The 19,486-nt window shown below is 43.4% G+C and overlaps 3 protein-coding genes across 7 annotated transcripts in view; 1 reads left to right on the top strand and 2 right to left on the bottom strand.

Moving 5' to 3' along the window:
* Positions 1-8,547, top strand: part of LOC115253476 (nuclear hormone receptor HR78) — a 51,514-nt gene extending 42,967 nt beyond the window's left edge. For all 5 annotated transcript variants that reach the window (XM_062850169.1, XM_062850170.1, XM_062850167.1 and 2 more), the window contains exons 4-5: positions 6,183-6,460; positions 6,932-8,547. In XM_062850169.1, the coding sequence (XP_062706153.1) occupies positions 6,183-6,460; positions 6,932-7,380 (727 nt within the window). In that variant the 3' untranslated portion in view covers positions 7,381-8,547. The remainder of the gene's footprint in view (positions 1-6,182; positions 6,461-6,931) is intronic.
* LOC134286143 (uncharacterized protein K02A2.6-like) lies at positions 6,967-15,865 on the bottom strand. The gene is made up of 3 exons (XM_062847714.1): positions 11,980-15,865; positions 7,207-7,376; positions 6,967-7,137 (listed from the first exon to the last, which is right to left on the bottom strand). The coding sequence occupies exons 1-3, from the start codon at positions 15,863-15,865 to the stop codon at positions 6,967-6,969; spliced, it is 4,227 nt and encodes a 1,408-aa protein (XP_062703698.1).
* Positions 15,866-17,883: 2,018 nt separating this feature from the next.
* LOC109407535 (ubiquitin carboxyl-terminal hydrolase 39) lies at positions 17,884-19,486 on the bottom strand (the record flags this gene model as incomplete). The annotated part of the gene is given in 2 exon segments (XM_062855001.1): positions 17,884-18,264; positions 18,397-19,486. Coding segments are annotated over 2 exon segments (1,364 nt in total), but the record flags the coding sequence as incomplete, so codon positions are not given.

Below are 19,486 nucleotides of genomic sequence, written 5' to 3'. Positions count from 1 at the left end.
CACTTGAAGGACTTTTGGGAAATTGATAAGGCGCTGTCCATAAACTACGTAGACTTTTTTCAGCCATATCAGAACCCCAACCCACCTTCCCCTTAGTAGACTTTTGTTTATACACATCTTTTGAAATATGTGTGAAGCCCAGACTTTGGCCAGACCCCCCGTCCTCTCCTAAGAGCCTACGTAGTTTATCGACAAGGCCTTATTCTGTATTAGTTATATAGTTATCATCTTGAAATAGCTGAAACTTTTCAAATGCTTTTCAGGAATATAACATATAAAAGAGAATGTCTTTTCTAAATTTGTAATTTTATTGGGATGTTTGGTAAACTAGTCACTTGATTCTTTCCATATTCTCATCAAAATTCTCGATGGTTTCTTTACTGTAGACTTAGATCTATGAAGGACTTCTTGCAGAAGGCAAGACTCTGTTTTTTTTTAGAATTTGACCTACATAGGTATTTTTATCAAAAAAATTAACCTGCATATAATACTATCTGGTACGCATCATTGATTATATCGGATGTATTCGTGACACAGATATTTTGCCGTACCATGAAACACTTCAAAAGTTCACCCAATTTTTCAATTTACATAAATTTAAATAGTGGTCTGTTTGAGAACACAGTAGAAAACTATTATGAATCTTGAAAGAAAAAAACTCTAAAGAATACTGTTTCACGATGTCACCAAATAATGTCACGAGTAATCTGAAAAAAAAATCATTTGAATCCTGTGAGGACTATGCCAGGAGACCATTAAAGATGGCGTTTGGATACAAAATAAAAATTGTGGAAATTTGTGAAAGACATGCGAAAAGTCTGGTAAGAATTTGTCAAGGAAAGTTTGCTAAATAGTTTTAAAAAATTCACTGGAAATTGTATTTAAGTTTTGTCAAAGAAGATTAGTTCAAGGATCTGGGTAAAATATTTTAGATTTTTTTAGGGTTTAGATATCACCATGAGTTAAAAATGTATTAAAAAGGTGTGAAGTAACTTGGGTATCCAGTTCTCTAGTGCATAAGGTTTTAATGCTTTTAGAAGTGCTTAAAGAACACTAAGTTGAAGAGGCAGACCAGACCTGGGAGCGTAGATCTAGAATGCGTCAGACGAAATACTACGCAATCATCTCGGGAAAATTTTCCTGGGATTATTGCTCAAGTTTCAACAAAGATATCTCCAGAAAGTAATAAAAATCACTAGTTAGTGGTCTGAACAACAAACTTCTGGGCATCGCAAGACTTTACCCACCAATAAATTTATTAGAAACCCATCAAGATGCAGGAGTGAGGCATCTCAAAACAATATCACCAAAGAATGGACCAAAAATTCGCCCAACATTACATTGAGTATAGTGTCATGCACTTTTAATTTTTAGCTTATTAATTGGACTTTGTTAATAAGGCATCATGATAAAATTCAGAATAGCATTACGTTTACTGAATGCTACAAGCATCAGGATGAAGTCAATACATTGATTTGATCGTAAATCAGAATCATCGACGTTACAGTTTGAAGAAACAATTTAGTAAGTTTTTCAAATTCCGTAACATGTTGTATAACTTGAATACATCGTTTTATGATTATCGTGAAAAATTTTCCCTGACCATCAACAAAATTCCCTGACTTTCCCTGATTTTCCAGGTCCAAAAATAAATTCCCTGACATTCCCTAACTTTCCAGGTTTTTTCAGGTAGTCGACACCCTGCGTAGTGAATTCCAAAGATTCAACGAAAATTCTCGCCAAGTAATAGTTTTAGGAGTTCCCGTTGGAGTTTCACCAGGAATTCCAATAACTAGTTTCTCAAGAAATTCATCTGAACATTTCGTCTGCAATTGGTGCAGGAGCTCCGGCACTATTTTTGTCCATAGATGTCCAATACGAGTTCCACCGGGAAGGCTTCTAAGATTTTTATCAATTATGCACTAATTGTTTCAGCGGGAATTCCTCTAGAAGGTCCACCTGGAATTCCTCTAGGAGTTCCAGAAATTATTAGAGAGGTTTCTTCTGGAGTTCTGTCAAAAGTTTCTCGAGAAATTCTTCCCGAATTATCTTCAGAAACTCCTCAAAGGTTCCTCTGGGATTTCTTCCACATTTTTTTGTAAAGTGTTTCATGCAGTAGCTTTAGGAATTTTACCAGGAGTTCTTCCAAGAACTGTCCAGGACCTCCCCGTAAAATTTGATCAGGAATTCCATGGGAAATTCGTTCCCGACATCTTTTCCACATTAGGCAATTCAAGAATTCCGGAAGTTCCTCAGGAAACTCTTCTGACTGTATCTTTGGATCTCCATCTGAATCTCTCAAAATCTTTCCAAAAGTTCTTCGCGGAAATACCTCAAATTTTTTTTCCAAAAGCTCATTTGAAAGTTCTTTCGGATATTCTTCCCGAAGATTTTCTGATAAATCTTCCAGAATCTATACGTTCCCCCAAGAAGCCTGCAACTAGAGGTACTGTATTATCCCGCTAATTCGACAATGATTGCTGTCAAACTACCGGGGTAAACTTTTAATTTGATAGATTTTCTGTGAATTCAACCAGGAGTTTTTTTTTCTGTTCGGGTGAGCCACTGCGACCAGTATTTAGATCTTTTGTGGCAAAATCAGGAGTTCCTTCGGAAACTCTTCCAGAAGTTCTTCCGAAACTCTTTCCGGAAGTTCCTCCGGTAATTCTTCCAGTAGTTCTTCAGTAAATCTTCTAGAAGTACCCTTGGGAATTCTTCCGGAAGCACTTATGGAAATTCTTTCAGAACGTCTTTTGGGAATTCTTCTGGAAGATCGTTCAAGGATATTACGGCACCTCTTTCAGAAATTGCTTCGGGAATTGTTCCTTGCAGTTGCTTAGTAAATTTTCCCAGAAGTTCTGTATGGAAATTTTGTAGAAGTTTCAAAGAAGCAGAGGTTAAATCATCCAGATCAATGCCTCAGTGGAGGAGGATTAACCCTTTTAAATCCGACATTTTAAAATTAGCAAAATTAAAACACTTGTTGATTTAAAATCAAGCCCTGAAGAGTGGACCTTTTTCCCGAATCGAGACGTCGGCAAAGATTTAAAAGTAGTCGTTACAAGTTTGTTGATTGTAAAAGCCGAATCACACTCTTAGAACACCAGAAGTTTCACTGGAAACACTTTCAGGAGTTCCAGAACTTTCTCAAATGATTCTTTAGGAAGTTCACTGGGAATACTGCCAGGAGTTACGTCGAGAATTCTTCCAGAAGTTCCAACAGGAATTCCTTCAGGAATACCGCCATAAATTCTTCATGCAGAAGTTCCACCGGGAATTTCTCTAAAAGTTTCACCAATAATTCCTCCAAAAGTTCGCCGAGACTTATGAATCCCAACAAAGATTTCTCTAGGTTTACGATGATAATGGCTGGGAAGTTCCCCAAAAATTTATGCAAAAGCGCGTTCGAGAGGTGCTCCGAAAATTCTTCCGGAAGTTTCTGTAGAATTAATTCCAAAAACTCCTGAGAGAGTTTTTCCGATAGTTCTTTTGGGGATTTTTTTTTTCAGCAGTTTAGAATTTTCAAAGGAGTTCCCCCTGGGACTCTTCAGAACGTTTTTTGGGAAATTATCCAGAAGCTCCCTCGGAAGATGTTTCAAAACTTCCTCCGGGAATTGTTTCGGTAGTTTCTCCGTGATCTCTTCCAGAAGTTTCTTCAGAAAATCTTCAAAATTCTTCTCCAGGAACTTTTCCGAAAGTTTTTTTTTTCAGAATTCTTCCGGAAGCTCTTCTGCGAACTCTTCCAGAACTTTCTCAGGCGATTCTTTAGGAATCTCATTCGTGGATTCTACGGGCCCTCTTCTAGAAGTTGCTTCAGTAATTGTTCCTCACGGCTGCGTAGGAAATTTTCCTAGGAGTTATGTGAAGAAATCTTCAAAGATTCAAAAATAGCTGTTTCAGGAACTCTCCAAGAAACACCAGAAGCTTCACTAAGAACACTTCCAGGAGTTCTGCCAAGCATTCTTCCCGGAGCTAAAACAGGAAATCTTTCAGGAATACCACTGTAAATTCTTGCTGGAGTTGTTCTGGAAATTCCACCGGAAATTTCTCTAGAAATCCCACCAATACTTCCTCCAGAAGTTTGCCGAGAATTCTTCTAGATGCTTAGCCGGGCATTTGTTTCAGAAGTACCAATGAAAATTCCTCAGAAGTCCCAACAAAGAAAGATTCTTCTAGGTTTTCACTGATGATGTCTGGGAAATTCTCCGGAAATTCATGCAAAAATTTGTCATATATTATCCATAGAAATACCACAGACTTTTTTTTTGTTTTTAATAGTTTCGTCCAGAATCTATAACTTCCTCCAACAATTCTACCAGAAGTTCATCTGGGATTTATTCCAAGAGTTCGTTTTTGGATTTTATGGAAATATTCCTAGGAATTATGTGAAGAAATCTACTCCTAGAAGAAGATTTGACAGTAGTTCAGGAACTCTACCAGGAACACCATCGCTGGGACCACTTCCAGAAGTTTCGATGAAAATTTTTCCAGGAGTTCTGGCGGGGATTTCTTCAGTAATACCGCCGGTAATTCGTCATGGAATTCTTTTAGAAATACTACCAGCAATTTCTTTTTCATAGTTTCATTGAGTAATCTAAGTTTCTAATAATTCGGAAACTCCTCCAAGATTTCCCCTGCGAGTTATTCCAGGAGTTCCACCGAGAAATACTCAAAGGTTTAATTCTAGAGTTACTCTTTTTCTTGGTTACTTCTTCTCTTTTCCAGAGTTACTACTTTTCCTTGGAAATTCAGAGCTCTGGTCTCATCGAGGCCTTCAACAGGAAATTGTCTTGGTCCAACGATTATTATGAATATATCAAATTAAAAACTAGTATGAATAAAAATAGAGTATTGTACCATTCGGGCGGATGTAGCTAATTTGAGTACTTGCCACTATACCCAAGTCAATTTTATACCTAATAACTTTTTTTTGACGCACGGTTAGACACTTACAGTGTTTGACCCTATACAAAAATTTAAATCAATTGGTATGAAATTGACTTAGTTATAGCGGCAAGTGTCCAAAATAGATACACACTTAAAACAGAATGCCGAGATCGGCTGTGCAAATTTCGGCTAAAGTTCATTTACTGAATCTCGGATAAATACTTGACGTTTGAAGTTTGATGCCAGCGGCACCCATAGGTGCTGCTACGAATAAAATTGATTTTTTGCCGATATTTCAGTTAAATTTAGGTTACCGAGCAATCGGCTGTGCGGATCTCGGAAAAAGAATGGAAATTAGCCGAGCTCAACTGAGTGTGTACAAGACCCTACCACACATATTTTCCTGGTTTCCAAAATATGGAGTCCATATAGCCGAAGTGGTAAACACGTGGGTAAGACCATACTAAAAATCAAGCCTAACTTTATCAAACACCGTATCTAACAAAATTCACGAATGGAGAAAATCGAAGGGGAAGTTCACTGTTCCCATAGCAACTCAAACGTTGAGCATTTCAGAAACGTGAAAAATCCGGTTTTTTTTTACAAATCATCCCCAAAGGTGAGTGATACAAGTAGGGCTTAACGAAATTCAGCGGCTCATGTGAAAATCTCTTTTTTGTTTACATATGTTACATACGGTGTTTGGTAAAGTTAGGCTTGAAATGGCAAGTTTGATTCCTGGTGGCCCAGAATCTTTTTGCAATAGAAAAATAGTATCTGCTACGAGATAACAAAATGCAAAATAGTCAATTATTGAGATCAGTGCTGAAAAATTCATTTCGTCATATCTAAACCAGGCTAGACCAGTTCTACAAGAAAGTCACGGAAAACCCGCTATTTTTGGAATATTTAAGGTAAATGTCACGGACTACCTTCGGAAAATCCCAATGATATTCACGGTGAATATCATTTGGTAAAGGTAGTCCGTGACATTTACCTTAAATATTCGAATAATAGCGGTTTTTCCGTGACTTTCTTGCAGAACTGGTCTAGTCGCACAAGTTTTTCATATACCGTATCTTCAGGTTCAGCTTCTAAAATGAGCTGTAGGTGGTTGAATTTAGATATGACGAAATGAATTTTTTAAGCACTGATTGAGATAGAACATTCTCTGTTAATAACTTCAAAGGAGCTTATAAAATACTTAACTGAGAAACTGAAAAATAAAATACTGCTCCAGTTGAGACGTTGACAGAAGAAAAATCAAGACTCAACTAATTTTAAATATTTTCCAGCGATTCCTTCCAGTCGGAGCTGATGCGCCAAACCTGGCCTGAGCTATTTATGATCGGTCTGGCCCAAAGTAGCGGTCAGCTAGCCTTCAACACCGTCATGCTGGCTCTGATCCAGTACATGAAGAACCTGATTCTAAACAAAAAGTACGGCAGCGACGTCATCAATTACCTGACCAAGTACATCCTGCTCATCCAGGAGTTTGTTTCCGACGTCCAAAAACTGAACCTCACCGATCAAGAGTTCGCCTACATGCGATTGCTCTGTATCTTCAATCCAGGTAGGTATTAGGATCAGCAACTCGTAAGGTTTCCATCAAGGTTGCAACCATTCATTTGCAAAGATTTACATTCATTTGCTATTATCTCAGTTCAGAAGCATGCTATCGGAAAACAATGTAAGGATGAATTTAACCTTGTAGTTTTATCTGAAAGTTTGCCGAATAACATTGGGGTCGCAAACGTATACCAAAGTCGTGAGCGAGCTGTGAAGGCAACTCTCCACGGGGTGAATGTAAATTTCATTCACGCTGTGGAAAGTTGCCTTCACAGCTCGCTCACGACTTTGGAATGCGTGTGCGACCCCAATGTTATTCGGCAAACTTTCAGATAAAACTACAAGGTTAAATTCATCCATACATTGTTTTTCGATAGCATGCTTCTGAACTGAGATAATAGCAAATGAATGTAAATCTTTGCAAATGAATGGTTGCAACCTTGGTTTCCATAACTCAAAGCTTCTTCCATTCCAGACAACATCCTCCAGGACAACGTCAAGAATCAGCACCTAGCCAAAATCCAAGACATGGTACTTGGCAGCTTCCGGGACTACTACAAACAGAAGCACACCCGACTGATGGCAAGCCGGAGCGAGGAGAACATCCGCGGTGGCCAGGATGACGATGACGACTACTACGAATCCAGCCACCACCAGCAGCAGCGACAGCAGCGGCATAATCTGGAACAACGGTTGGTGACGATACTGATGAAGTTGCCAACGCTGCGTGCCTTAAATTCGAAAAAGGACCTCGAGGATCTCTTCTTCAGCACCCTGATCGGGCAGGTGCAGATCGAAAGCGTGCTGATGTACATCCTGCAAACCAATGACGGAGCGACCTCGTTCTCCAATCTGGTCCGGAACTATGCGGCCAGTGCGATCCCGGTCGGTTCCGGTGGGTCCCACATGGACAGTGACGACTGAGGGTAATGATTTCAACAAAATTTGAAAATATGTAGTATCTAGGTGACGCAGATGCATGTTATTATCATTACATCGGAAGTATTTGTTCTTGCTGCTTTCGATGATGATTTTTTATTCAAAAATGTTACATAATTTCTCAAAAAAAACGTAGGTTATTGTGCAAATTAATTTGTGCGATCAAAAAATTTAGTTAACTTTATTGCGCATTCATTCTTGTAAAATTTTTGAATTACAAATGATGTAAGAGAAACGTAAGAAAACATCGACTATCTTGTAGTCTGTTTTCTACGTGTTTAAAGCCACCGATGGACTCAGAACGTGGATTTAATGCAACAGCATCCATTGTTACAGATCTTATTGACTGATTACAGAAAAAAAAACACAAAGAGTACGGATACAATTTTGCTATCAGAAAATATATAAAATAATGTGCACGGCTCTCCCGAAAAGCCAAACAATTGATAGAAAGTCTCTCCCAAAGTCTGCATATTGAAGGTATTTATATACTTACATACCTATTGGAATGAAAAATTAAAAACCGGTTTTGTAGAAACTACTTTTAGTAATACTTTCCAGTAAGAAGCATTATTATGAAACATGCAAGTTATGCAAGTATTAGTAGGAATTCACACGATCAAACAAATTAGCACCTAAGTTTAAGTCAAACCGTTTACTTAAATACCGAATAAGTCAGGTAGAATCATGTGTAATAAGAGCCTTCGTATGCATTATTGGCGGTTGAAGGCGCAAAGCTAGCGCAACTAAATAATACAGAAGAATCAGTGAAAGTGTACCTGTGCAAGGTAAGAGGGAGTCACTTCTTTGAGAAATACTCCGAAACGAGTGAAAGAGAAATCAAAATTTTTATTCTGGATAACGTCGAAGGACATGTTTGGAACTGATAGCGTAGTGAACTGAGTATATATAGTTTATACATATATTGGAAGAAAAAAACACAGATTTGCGTATATTTTCTCAAATTCATTAAAATATGCATAATTATGTTGTGTTAGCAAAACAAATATAGAGATATTTATAAATATTATAAAAGTGCGTATTATTTATCCGTGCCTTTCATGTAGAATTTCCTAATGAAAAAGAGAATAACTACGTTAGGGTGTTTCTGCGGACTTTTCCGAATTAAATAAATTACCTATACGATCACTACATTTTTTTTCTGTTCCTATTGTTGTGTCTTCAGACGTTCATCGTAGTGCCGTTCATGCCTAGATGCAAATTTTCAATCACTTCGGACATCCAAACCGGAGCAAGAGAAAATAACTCTAGAATACCAAACTCAGGTATGCAAACCCCAATAGGCTACAAAAGTCGTATTTAAATTCTTGTTTAAATTTATAAAATATGGTCCAAGAGTACATATTCACTCATTTTTTGAAATTTGCATTGGCCTTGGTTGTAAATTTATAATTCCTAATTTTTGAATCTTTTGTCCTGCCCCTAGCATACATACTTTGAGTGATTTTTTTTTTCACTGTGTATGTTAGATAGGAACATTTTTCAATCCCCACTGCGAAAATGTCGATTCCCATCACGTCAAAGTCGACCTTAAATATCAAACTAGAACTATTTACCATTTTCCTTATATCGAATTTTCTCATTATTCCTTCGTTTTTCGAGTTCGAGTAAAGCACAATACCAAAATACCATGTTTGATCGTATAATTCAATAATAGCGAGATTTCGTCTTCAATTTAGGACCCTGCCGCCATAATATTGTGGATTTAGCACTAAATTGGTGTCGGAAGTAACTTCATTGATTTCCTCTACCTTTCCTATGCGTTAAACATAACGTCGGAAGTAGTGCGCTGTATAGAGAATCAGATTTACTACAGCGCACTACTTCTGACGTTATGTTTAACGCATAGGAAAGGCAGCGGCAGTCAATGAAGTTACTTCCGACACCAATTTGGTGCTAAATCCACAATACTCGATTTGCAGCTGCAGCTCTCCAACGTCGGTCACGCCCAACATTCGCCAGATCACGCTCCACCTGGTCCGCCCATAGTGCTCTCTGCGCTCCACGCCTTCTTGTGCCAACCGGATCAGTTGCAAACACCAGCTTTGCAGGGTTGTTGTCCGGCATTCTTGCAACATGCCCTGCCCACCGTATCCTTCCGGCTTTGGCCACCTTCTGGATGCTGGGTTCGCCGTAAAGTGCCACGAGCTCGTGATTCATTCTTCTCCGCCACACACCGTTCTCCTGCACACCGCCGAAGATCGTCCTTAGCACGCGTCGCTCGAAAACTCCGAGTGTTTGCAGGTCCTCCTCGAGCATGGTCCATGTCTCGTGCCCGTAGAGGATTACCGGTCTTATTAGCGTTTTGTACATGGTGCATTTGGTGCGCGGGTGAATCTTTTTCGACCGCAGTTTCTTCTGGAGCCCGTAGTAAGCCCGACTTCCGCTGATGATGCGCCTCCGAATTTCACGGCTCACGTTGTTGTCAACCGTCAGTAAGGATCCTCCACCACCTCGAAAGTATCCCCGTCTATCGTAACATTACTACCCAGACGGATCCGGTCGTGTTCGGTTCCGCCTACCAGCATGTACTTTGTTTTTGAGGCATTCACCATCAGTCCGACCTTTGCTGCTTCGCGTTTCAGGCGGGTGTACAGCTCTGCCACCGTTCCGAATGTTCTGGCAATAATGTCCATGTCGTCCGCAAAGCACACAAATTGACCGGATTTTGTGAAAATCGTTCCCCGGCTGTTGAGCCCGGCTCGTCGCATCACACCTTCCAGAGCGATGTTGAAGAGTAGGCATGAGAGTCCATAACCTTGTCGCAGTCCCCGGCGAGATTCGAATAGTTCACCCGAAACCCTTACGCAGTTTTGGACACCGTCCATCGTTGCTTTAATCAGTCTAGTCAGCTTCCCAGGAAAACCGTTTTCGTCCATGATTCTCCATAGCTCTGCGCGGTCGATACTGTCGTATGCCGCTTTGAAGTCGATGAACAGGTGATGCGTTGGGACCTGGTATTCACAGCATTTCTGGAGGATTTGCCGTACGGTAAAGATCTGGTCCGTTGTCGACTGGCCGTCGATGAAGCCAGCCTGATAACTTCCCATGAACTCATTCGTTTTAGGTGACAGACGACGCAAGATGATCTGGGATAGCACTTTGTAGGCAGCATTCAAAATAGTGATCGCCCTGAAGTTCTCACATTCCAAAAGGTCGCCTTTCTTGTGAATGGGGCAGATTACCCCTTCCTTCCACTCCTCCGGTGGCTGTTCGGTTTCCCAGATCCTGACTATCAGCCAACTTTTCTGGGCCCATCTTGATGAGTTCAGCTGCGATACCATCCTTACCAGCTGCTTTGTTGGTTTTGAGCTGGTGAATGGCATCCTTAACTTCCCTCAGCGTGGGAGTTGGTTCATTTCCGTCCTCCGCTGCACTGGCGTCGTCGTTTCCTCCGTTGCCGTGGGCTCCCGTGCCTACGTTCTCCACGCCGTTCAGGTGCTGATCGAAGTGCTGCTTCCACCTTTCAATCACCTCACGTCCGTCCGTCAAAAGGCCTCCGTATTTATCCCTGCATATTTCGGCTCGCGGCACGAAGCCGTTGCGGGATGCGTTGAGTTTCTGGTAGAACTTCCGTGTTTCTTGGGAACGGCACAGCAGTTCCATTTCTTCACACTCCGCTTCTTCAAGGCGGCGCTTTTTCTCCCGAAAGAGGCGGGTCTGCTGTTTCAGCTTCTGTTTGTAACGTTCCACGTTCTGTCGAGTCCCTTGCTGCAGCATTACCGCCCTCGCTGCATTCTTCTCCTCCAAAACCGTTCTGCAATCTTCGTCGAACCATTCGTTCTGTCGATTCCGTTCCACGTACCCGATGGTGCTCTCGGCTGCGTCGTTGATGGCTGCTTTCACTGTACTCCAGCAGTCCTCTAGAGGGGCCTCATCCAGCTCGCCCTCGTCAGGCAACGCGGCTTTGTTATGATCAACCAATAAAAGGCTTGGGAACAATGTATATAACGTCTATTTCTAACAAGAGCTGGTACAAGAATGAATGAAATAATTTTCACTTCTTTGAAGTTTGGTCTACCAAGGCATACTTGATTGCAAAATTCTACACCTTGGTAGCATCTCCCCTTTTAGGTTAATAACGGATGTACTGCTCGAACCTCCTCGGTGGCCGCACCGTTCGCAATGGGCGTTGACCTGACTCTAACTGCTGCTGCCTTGGTGTTGAACATGAAGATGGCCTTTGTTGAAAATCCGCTAGAAGTGTTTCATCAGTATCTTCATCGGCATCGCTGTTGCTATCCTCTACTGATACCTCTGCATGTTGTATTGGACCAGGAAGTTCTTGTTGCTGTACATTTTCGGTCGTTTGTTGAACAGGGACGGCACATGCAGGATTTCCACCAATTAACATACGGTAATGTTGTTCTGGAACTGCTTGTCGCTGGAGACCAAAATCTTGCATGAGAATACTCAATGGCATTGATTCCTTTGAAACCACAGGTTCATCGTTGGAACGATTCTTTATCTGGTCAATATGAGATCGGAGTACCTTTCGCCGGCCGATTTGATGATCCAAGAGGATATTGTAATTCACGTTTCCGATCCTTTCGAGGACAACACCTGGCATCCACTTCCAGAGATCCTTGCTTGAATAAACTTTGGCGTACACAGACGATCCAGCTTCAAATTCACGGTTGAGCTTCGGTTTCAGACCGACAAACTGGGAAGTAGGTCGTAGGAGATCCAGAGTAGTCCTCATAGAACGTCCGAGCATTCTTTCATCGGGTGATTCTCCGTCCAGAACGGCGGATGGTGTTGATCTGTAGATGTGCAGGAACGTTTGAAGAGCAGTTGAAGTCGACGTTTCTCCTCCCCCAATAATTTTCTTCAAGGAGCGCTTGAGGGTATCTACAAACCGTTCCGCCTGCCCGTTAGATTGCGGATGATATGGTGCGGTGCGCAAATGAACGACTCCTAGTTCTTCGCAAAATGTCCTGAATTCAGCACTTACGAATTGGCTTCCATTGTCTGTTACAACCACCGTTGGTATACCGAATCGAGCAAAACATTCACGAAGAAAGGAAATTGTTGTTGAGCTTGTTGGTGATCGCGTCTGCAGAATTTCTGGCCATTTGCTATAAGAGTCCACCACAACCAGGTAATGATATCCTTCCAAGGGACCAGCAAAATCCAGATGAAGACGTTGCCATGGACCATTTGCTCTCGGCCAGGGTTGAGGTTCCGCTTGGGGTGGAGACTTGGCAGCGCTGGCACAATTTGAACATCGGCGTACGTAGTCAGCAATGTCAGAATCGATTCTTGGCCAGAAAACAATCCCTCGGGCAATCGCCTTTGATCTCTCGATTCCAGGATGACCTTGATGAATTCGCTTCAGGATACGCTTTTGAAGGCATTTTGGAACAACCACTCGATCCATCATCATCACGCAGTCGCCAACCGTGGAATACGATTCTCGGTGAGTGTAGAATGGTTTAACTTCAGCTTCACAGATAGCTTCAGCGCGCAATGGCCAGCCGTTTTTGATGTAGGATGTTATCTTTTGCAACACTGGATCTTTTGATGTAGCATCTCGGACCACTTCGGATGTGACAGGAAGATTTGATAGCGTATCTTGCAGACCAGAAGTGACATCAGCTTCGATATGGACCATAGCAATAACCGCTTCCTGCTCAGGCTTCTCGTGGTTGTTGATGAGGCGTGATAAAACGTCAGCGTATCCAAAGTTTTGTGTTGAGACGTACTCGATACCAAAGTCGTAACCCAATAGCGTGAGTGCCCATCGCTGAAGTCGATTGGCGGTATGAACTGGAATTCCCTTCTTGAATCCGAAAATCTTCAATAACGGCTGGTGATCTGTTTGCAGCGTGAATCGTCGACCCCAAAGCATGCGATGGAATTTTGTGCAGGCGAAAACCAACGCAAGTGCTTCTTTCTCAATCTGACTGTAGTTCTGCTCAGTTTGATTGAGCGATTTGGATGCATGTGAAACCGCTTTGATGGATCCGTCGGGGAAACGATGCATCAGGACTGCACCAATGCCCGTCTTGCACGCGTCACCAGCAACGATGATGTCCAATTCCGGATTGTAGTGGGTGAGAAGCAGGTTTGATTGTAGAATCCGTTTGATGTCCGCAAACGCTTGTTGGCACTCCTTGCTCCAGATGAATTTGGCGTCCTTCTTCAAAAGATTGTCCAGAGGATGGCGAAGTTGGTGCATCTCTCGTACAAATTTGCCATAAAAGTTCACGGCGCCAAGGAATGACCGCAATGTGCTGACGTTGGTTGGAGCTGGCATGTGGACTATCGCTTCAATCTTCGTTGGATCGGGTCGGATTCCATTTTCATTGACAATGAGTCCCAGATATTTGATCTCCTCCTGGTTGAACTTGCATTTCTCCAGACGCAAACGGAAACCGTATTCACGAAGTCGCTTGAAGAGTGCAGTGAGGATTCTATAGTGGCTTTCTTCGTCTTCGCTGTGAACGATGAAGTCATCCCGAAAAGCGTCAACTCCTTCCAAATCTGCTATCATCATCGCCATGAGCTGCTGGAAAGCGCCAGGTGCTGATTTTACTCCAGGTGCCAGCCGGTTGAATCTGTACAATCCACGATGGGTGTTGATTGTCAGGAGCTTCTTAGAAACATCATCAACTTCCACTTGTAGGTAGGCGTCGGAAAGATCAATAATACTGAAAACACGCTTGCCTGCGAGTTTGGTGAAAATGTCTTCTGGAGTTGGTAGAGGGTAGTGGTTTGCTTCTAGTGCCTCATTGAGTCCGGTGGAATAATCGGCGCATATACGGACCTTTCCGCCAGGCTTCTTGACGACAACGATCGGGGCTGCCAAATCCGAAAAATCGATGGGTGTTATGATGTTCAAGCTTTGGAGTCTGTCCAGTTCCTCTTCGACTTTTTGAGTGGCATGGAATGGTACTGGTCGTTTTGGCCGGAAAATTGGCTGCACATCTGGTCTCAGGGTTAGACTGATCTTCGTTTTCGTGCAGTGACCCAATCCGTCCTGGAAGACTTCCGGAAACCGTGTAACGAAGTGCTGATCGTCGCGGGGAAACTTCGTCAAATTCACCCTTTTGCAATGGGCAGCGAGCGGTTTTGACCACAGATCAAATGCGTCCATCCAATCCAGACCGATCACGTTGAGACCTTCGACCGAAGTAATGTAGCAATGCTGCTTCAGAGAAACATCGCTGATGCTGACAGTCGTTGCGAAATCTCCAAGAAGTTCCAGTGGTTCTCCAGACGCTGTAGTCGCTTCCATTCGAGTGGATTTGATAGCAGGCTTGCCAATCTTCTCCCAGGTTTCTTGTGAGATCAACGTGATATCCGAGCCACAGTCAAGCTGCAACTCTGCTTCGATGCCGTTGAAGATGACCGTCACGTAACGTCTTCGACTCCGAATGTGCTTCACAGATTGGATTGTCTTCATTTGGAGTTTCTTATCCTTTTTGCTGATCTTCTTGTCGACAGTGGATGTTGATGCTGAAGCTTTCGATGAACAGTTGCAGTACCCTTCCTTATGGCCCATTCTTCCACACTGCTTGCACATATGTTTTGAGAACTGGCAATCTTTCACAAAGTACATGGCTCCACACTGCCAGCACGGGGATGGAGGAAGCTTACCGTTACCGTCTTGCATTGTGGCTTTTGACTGCTTCTGGCCTTGCTTCTTGAACTGACGAACCGCTTGAACCGCTGAAGATGAATGCTTCTTCTCGACCAACGCCGTATCATGCTTCAAGTTTGACAGACGTTGGCATTCGGTCACTAATCCTTCGATGTTGGTATCGGCTGTATCAGACTCGAGCTTTGATAGAAGTCGGGTCCTCACGTCCGTGTCCTTCGCAGATTTCAGTCCGCAGATGAAAAAAAGGCTCTTGAATTGGTTGACTGACAGTTTCTGTAGTTCGAATTCTTCGTACTGCCGGTTGACGATACCAGCATAGGTGACGAAATCATCCGCTTCATTCTTGGATAGCTGGAGGCAATCGTAACGCTTGCTGAAAATAGACTTCTGTTGTCCGAAAATTGTCTTCAACTTCTCCACAACTTGATCGAACGTATAATCGCGTGGGTGGCTCGGCAGGAGATAATTCAAAAATTTCTCGTGAACGGAAACGCTGAGGCTACGGAGTAATAGCCGCACCTTCGCCGGGTCGTCCAGGTTTCTGCCGTCCTGTCTGAAGAGATCTTCGTATTTTGAGAACCAGCGGTCGAATGTTGATCCGTTTTCTGGATCGAAGCGGAATTCTTTGATGGACGATGAGATAGATTCTATGATGTGTTCAGGAGCGCTTCGTTGTGCCGGTTGTGTCCCTCCGGTGACTTGTTCGAGTAGGGCCATCAGACGGTTGTTCTGGATTGCCATCTGACGCATAACTTCCGACATCGAGACTGCTGACACGTCTTCTTCTCCTCCTCCCGAGAATCCAGCTTGATCGCCGTCCGGATTTCCGTTGTTCCGTGACATGTTCTCGCTTGAAAATTCTCCAGAACTTAAAATCTCGTCGCCAAATTTTGTTATGATCAACCAATAAAAGGCTTGGGAACAATGTATATAACGTCTATTTCTAACAAGAGCTGGTACAAGAATGAATGAAATAATTTTCACTTCTTTGAAGTTTGGTCTACCAAGGCATACTTGATTGCAAAATTCTACACCTTGGTAGCAGGCTTCGAGATACTGCGCGTATGCTGAGGCGACATCCGATTGCTTCAGTCGCTCTAGGTTGTACTGTGGCGGTCGCCGGTACCGTACATTGTTGATGACGGAGAGTTTTGGGCGCAGTTTGACCATCACCAGATAGTGGTCGGAGTCGATGTTGGCGCCACGATAGGTCCTGACGTCGATAATGTCGGAGAAGTGCCGTCCGTCAATCAGAACGTGGTCGATTTGAGATTCCGTCTGCTGTGGTGATCTCCAGGTGTAACGATAAGGGAGGCTGTGTTGGAAAAAGGTGCTACGTATGGCCATATTTTTGGAGGCGGCGAAATCAATGAGTCGTAGGCCGTATTCGTTCGTCTGCTGGTGGGCGCTGAACTTACTGAATTCCTCCTCCTGGCCTACCTGAGCGTTAAAATCTCCTATGATGATCTTGACGTCGTGGCTTGGGCAGCGATCGTACTCGCGTTCGAGCTGCGCGTAAAATACGTCCTTGTTATCATTAGTACTTCCGGAGTGTGGGCTGTGCACGTTTATTATGCTGAAGTTGAAGAATCGGCCTTTGATCCTCAACCTGCACATTATTTCGTCGATCGGCCACCAACCGATCACGCGCCTCTGCATATCACCCATCACGATGAAAGCTGTTCCCAGCTCGCGTGTGTTGCCGCAGCTCTGGTAGATGGTATGATTACCTCTGAACGTTCCCACCATGGATCCTGTCCAATACACCTCCTGCAGCGCTACGATGCCGAACCCGCGGTCCTTCAGTAGATCGACGAGTATGCGGGTGCTCCCAATGAAGTTGAGAGATCGGCAGTTCCACGTACCGAGTTTCCAATCGCAAGTCCTTTTTGTTCGCTGGGGTCGTTGCCGTTGGTCTCGGTTCGTATTATTCTGTTGCTGATTTTCCGTTACAATGGTTTTTTACGGCTGGCTCGTAGGGCCTGACACCAACCCCCTACTTTCCGGAGGACCATAGTGCACAGTTGAGCTTAGAGTCCTTCCCTGGCACTCGGACGTAGATCAGCCGCCCCTAACATGGGGATCAGACGCTGTTGTGAGCCGCTCCTCCTGGAGAACAGACGCTCAGGTTTACCGAAAAACCCCCCCTTCCCTGTCAGCCTACGACCAAAGTTCCCACCGGGGTTGGTTACCCGATCTTCCCTAAGGTTGCTCATAGTTTCCGGCCGGTACCGCGTGGAGGTAGGGATAGGAGTTGCTGGGCAGAGGCTAGTGGATCACAATGGGATCTGAATTGCGCAGCATACCCAGCCTTTACCAAGCCAGGAGGAAGTATTACCGCAGGAATAGATGGAAGGTATCGTGTGTCCCATCTACAGAAAGTTGTCCACAAGATAAACACTCTCCCAAATCTTGATATGCCGCCGTGTATCACCGATTGCAAGAATTCGTGGGGTAATATCATGCTGGATTCATGGATGAACGCGCTACAACGGATCAGATGTTCGCTATCCGATAAGTGTTGCAGAAATTGCCGCGAATACAACGTGCCCACATATCACTTGTACATCGATTTCAAATCGTTGTGATACAATTGATCGAGACCAGCTATTGCAGATTATGCACGAATACGGATTCCCTGATAAATTGATTCGATTGATCAAGGTCACGATGGATCGAATGATGTACGTAATTCGAATATCAGGGACACTTTAGAGTCCCTTCGAATCTCGCAGAGGCTTACGGCAAGGTAATAGTCTTTCGTGGTTGCTGTTTAACATTGCTTTATGGAAACGGATAAAAGGACTGTTGTGGTCATCATGGACAAAATCTATCAAATTTTAGCTACTAAAGAGCATATCTTGTATCTTGCCAAACAAACGGTTTATTCCCCACAGATTTAACGTATAACGCTTGAAAACACTATCTCGTAATCTAGAATTGCTTACCTAAACAAAACACTGCTATGTTATTGCTTCACCTCAAGCACATCGTCGTCTTCCTCCTGCAGTTCGTAGATTTGAATGTACGCCTCCGTCAGAGTAATCATTTGCGGCAGAATGTTCGTCACATGCAGATCCTGCATTTCGTACCACTGGTTGGTACTTTCCTGCAGAATGTGACACCGATAGGTACCGGCATTGGGTTCCCCATCGTGCACGATGTTGGCCACCAGGTTGTACTTGGTGTATTTGTGCTGCTTCTTGTTCTCCTCGGTCAAGATATCACCGAAATCGATATTTCTGGAAGAAAAAATAGAGATAATGAATAGCTGTGGAAGTGCTCATAGCTGAACTCTAAGCTGAGTAATAGACTATGTCCTAGTTGGAAGGTACGCTAAGAAGACGAGAGAATGGCAGCCACGCGATACTTACTTGACCGGGAAATTCACAATGGTTGGATTCTTCTCCAGGAAGAAAGTATTCTTCGTGAAACGCTTAATGTATAGAATGATGAACTTCGGCAATCTGGTTATTTCGAACCGCTTTAGGAAATTTTCCTTATACGTCTTGTACTCCTTTTCGGAAACCGAGTTGAACTTGGCCAACAGTTGGTACAAATTAACCTGCGGGATGATGTTCTCCCTAAACTCGTCGATAAACAGCGGAGTAGCTGGAAGATCACACGTCAAGTACAGGAACGTGGACGTCTCAACTTTTTCCTGATACTCGTCAGTAGCCAGCAGCAGCTGCTTCTGAACATCATCCAGCTCAGTGGGAGGCAACTTTCGGGTGTAGATCTTCATCTCACCCAAAAAGGTCCGATAGACCACCGACGAATCCGGTTGTTTGTTCCCGCGAAGCTGTTTATGCAAAATGTGCAGGAACCAGGACAGGAACTCGATCGGATCTCCTTGCTCCGTGATTTGGAACTTCTTACTGCTCCACAAAACGACGGCCTGCAGCATTTCGTGCGGCGAAACGTGGGATTTGAAGTTTCTCGGATTCCACAGCTTGCGGAGAAGTTCTCCAAAACGTTGGACAAGGGTGAATGCCGTGTCACCCGGCGGTCTCTTGATGTTGGCATAATTCTTTTCAATTAGGAAGAAATCTCTTATCGGCTTTACGTGGGACAAAGACTGCAAAATGACGTTGCAATAGTCGTTTGCTTTTATATTGTTCATTCCAACAATCCCCGGCGAATAAATAGTTCCATCTACCGTACGGGACATTTTTTGATCCTCCTTGTCCAAGTTCCGAATGTCCCTACCGGTGAAAACCGGATTCAGCACATACTTAATATCGTCCAACGAAGAATCGATAATCTCGTAATTGTCCGGCAGGCAATAGAACTTCAACGTGGACAAGTTAAGAAACACGTGATGCGACTCAGCCACCGAGTGCGTGTAAGCGTGTGTATTGGTTCCCCTTCCCTGGAAATACTTTCCGCACACCAAACAGGCGTAGACATTGATCCGAGTCAGCGAAACCGAACAGAGCTTCTCGAAATCGAAATCCAACAGAT

Source organism: Aedes albopictus, chromosome 2 (assembly GCF_035046485.1).
Source record: "Aedes albopictus strain Foshan chromosome 2, AalbF5, whole genome shotgun sequence".
NCBI lineage: Eukaryota > Metazoa > Arthropoda > Insecta > Diptera > Culicidae > Aedes > Aedes albopictus.
Note: the sequence above shows the minus strand (reverse complement) of the source record. Positions and strands in the feature narration are given on the sequence as shown.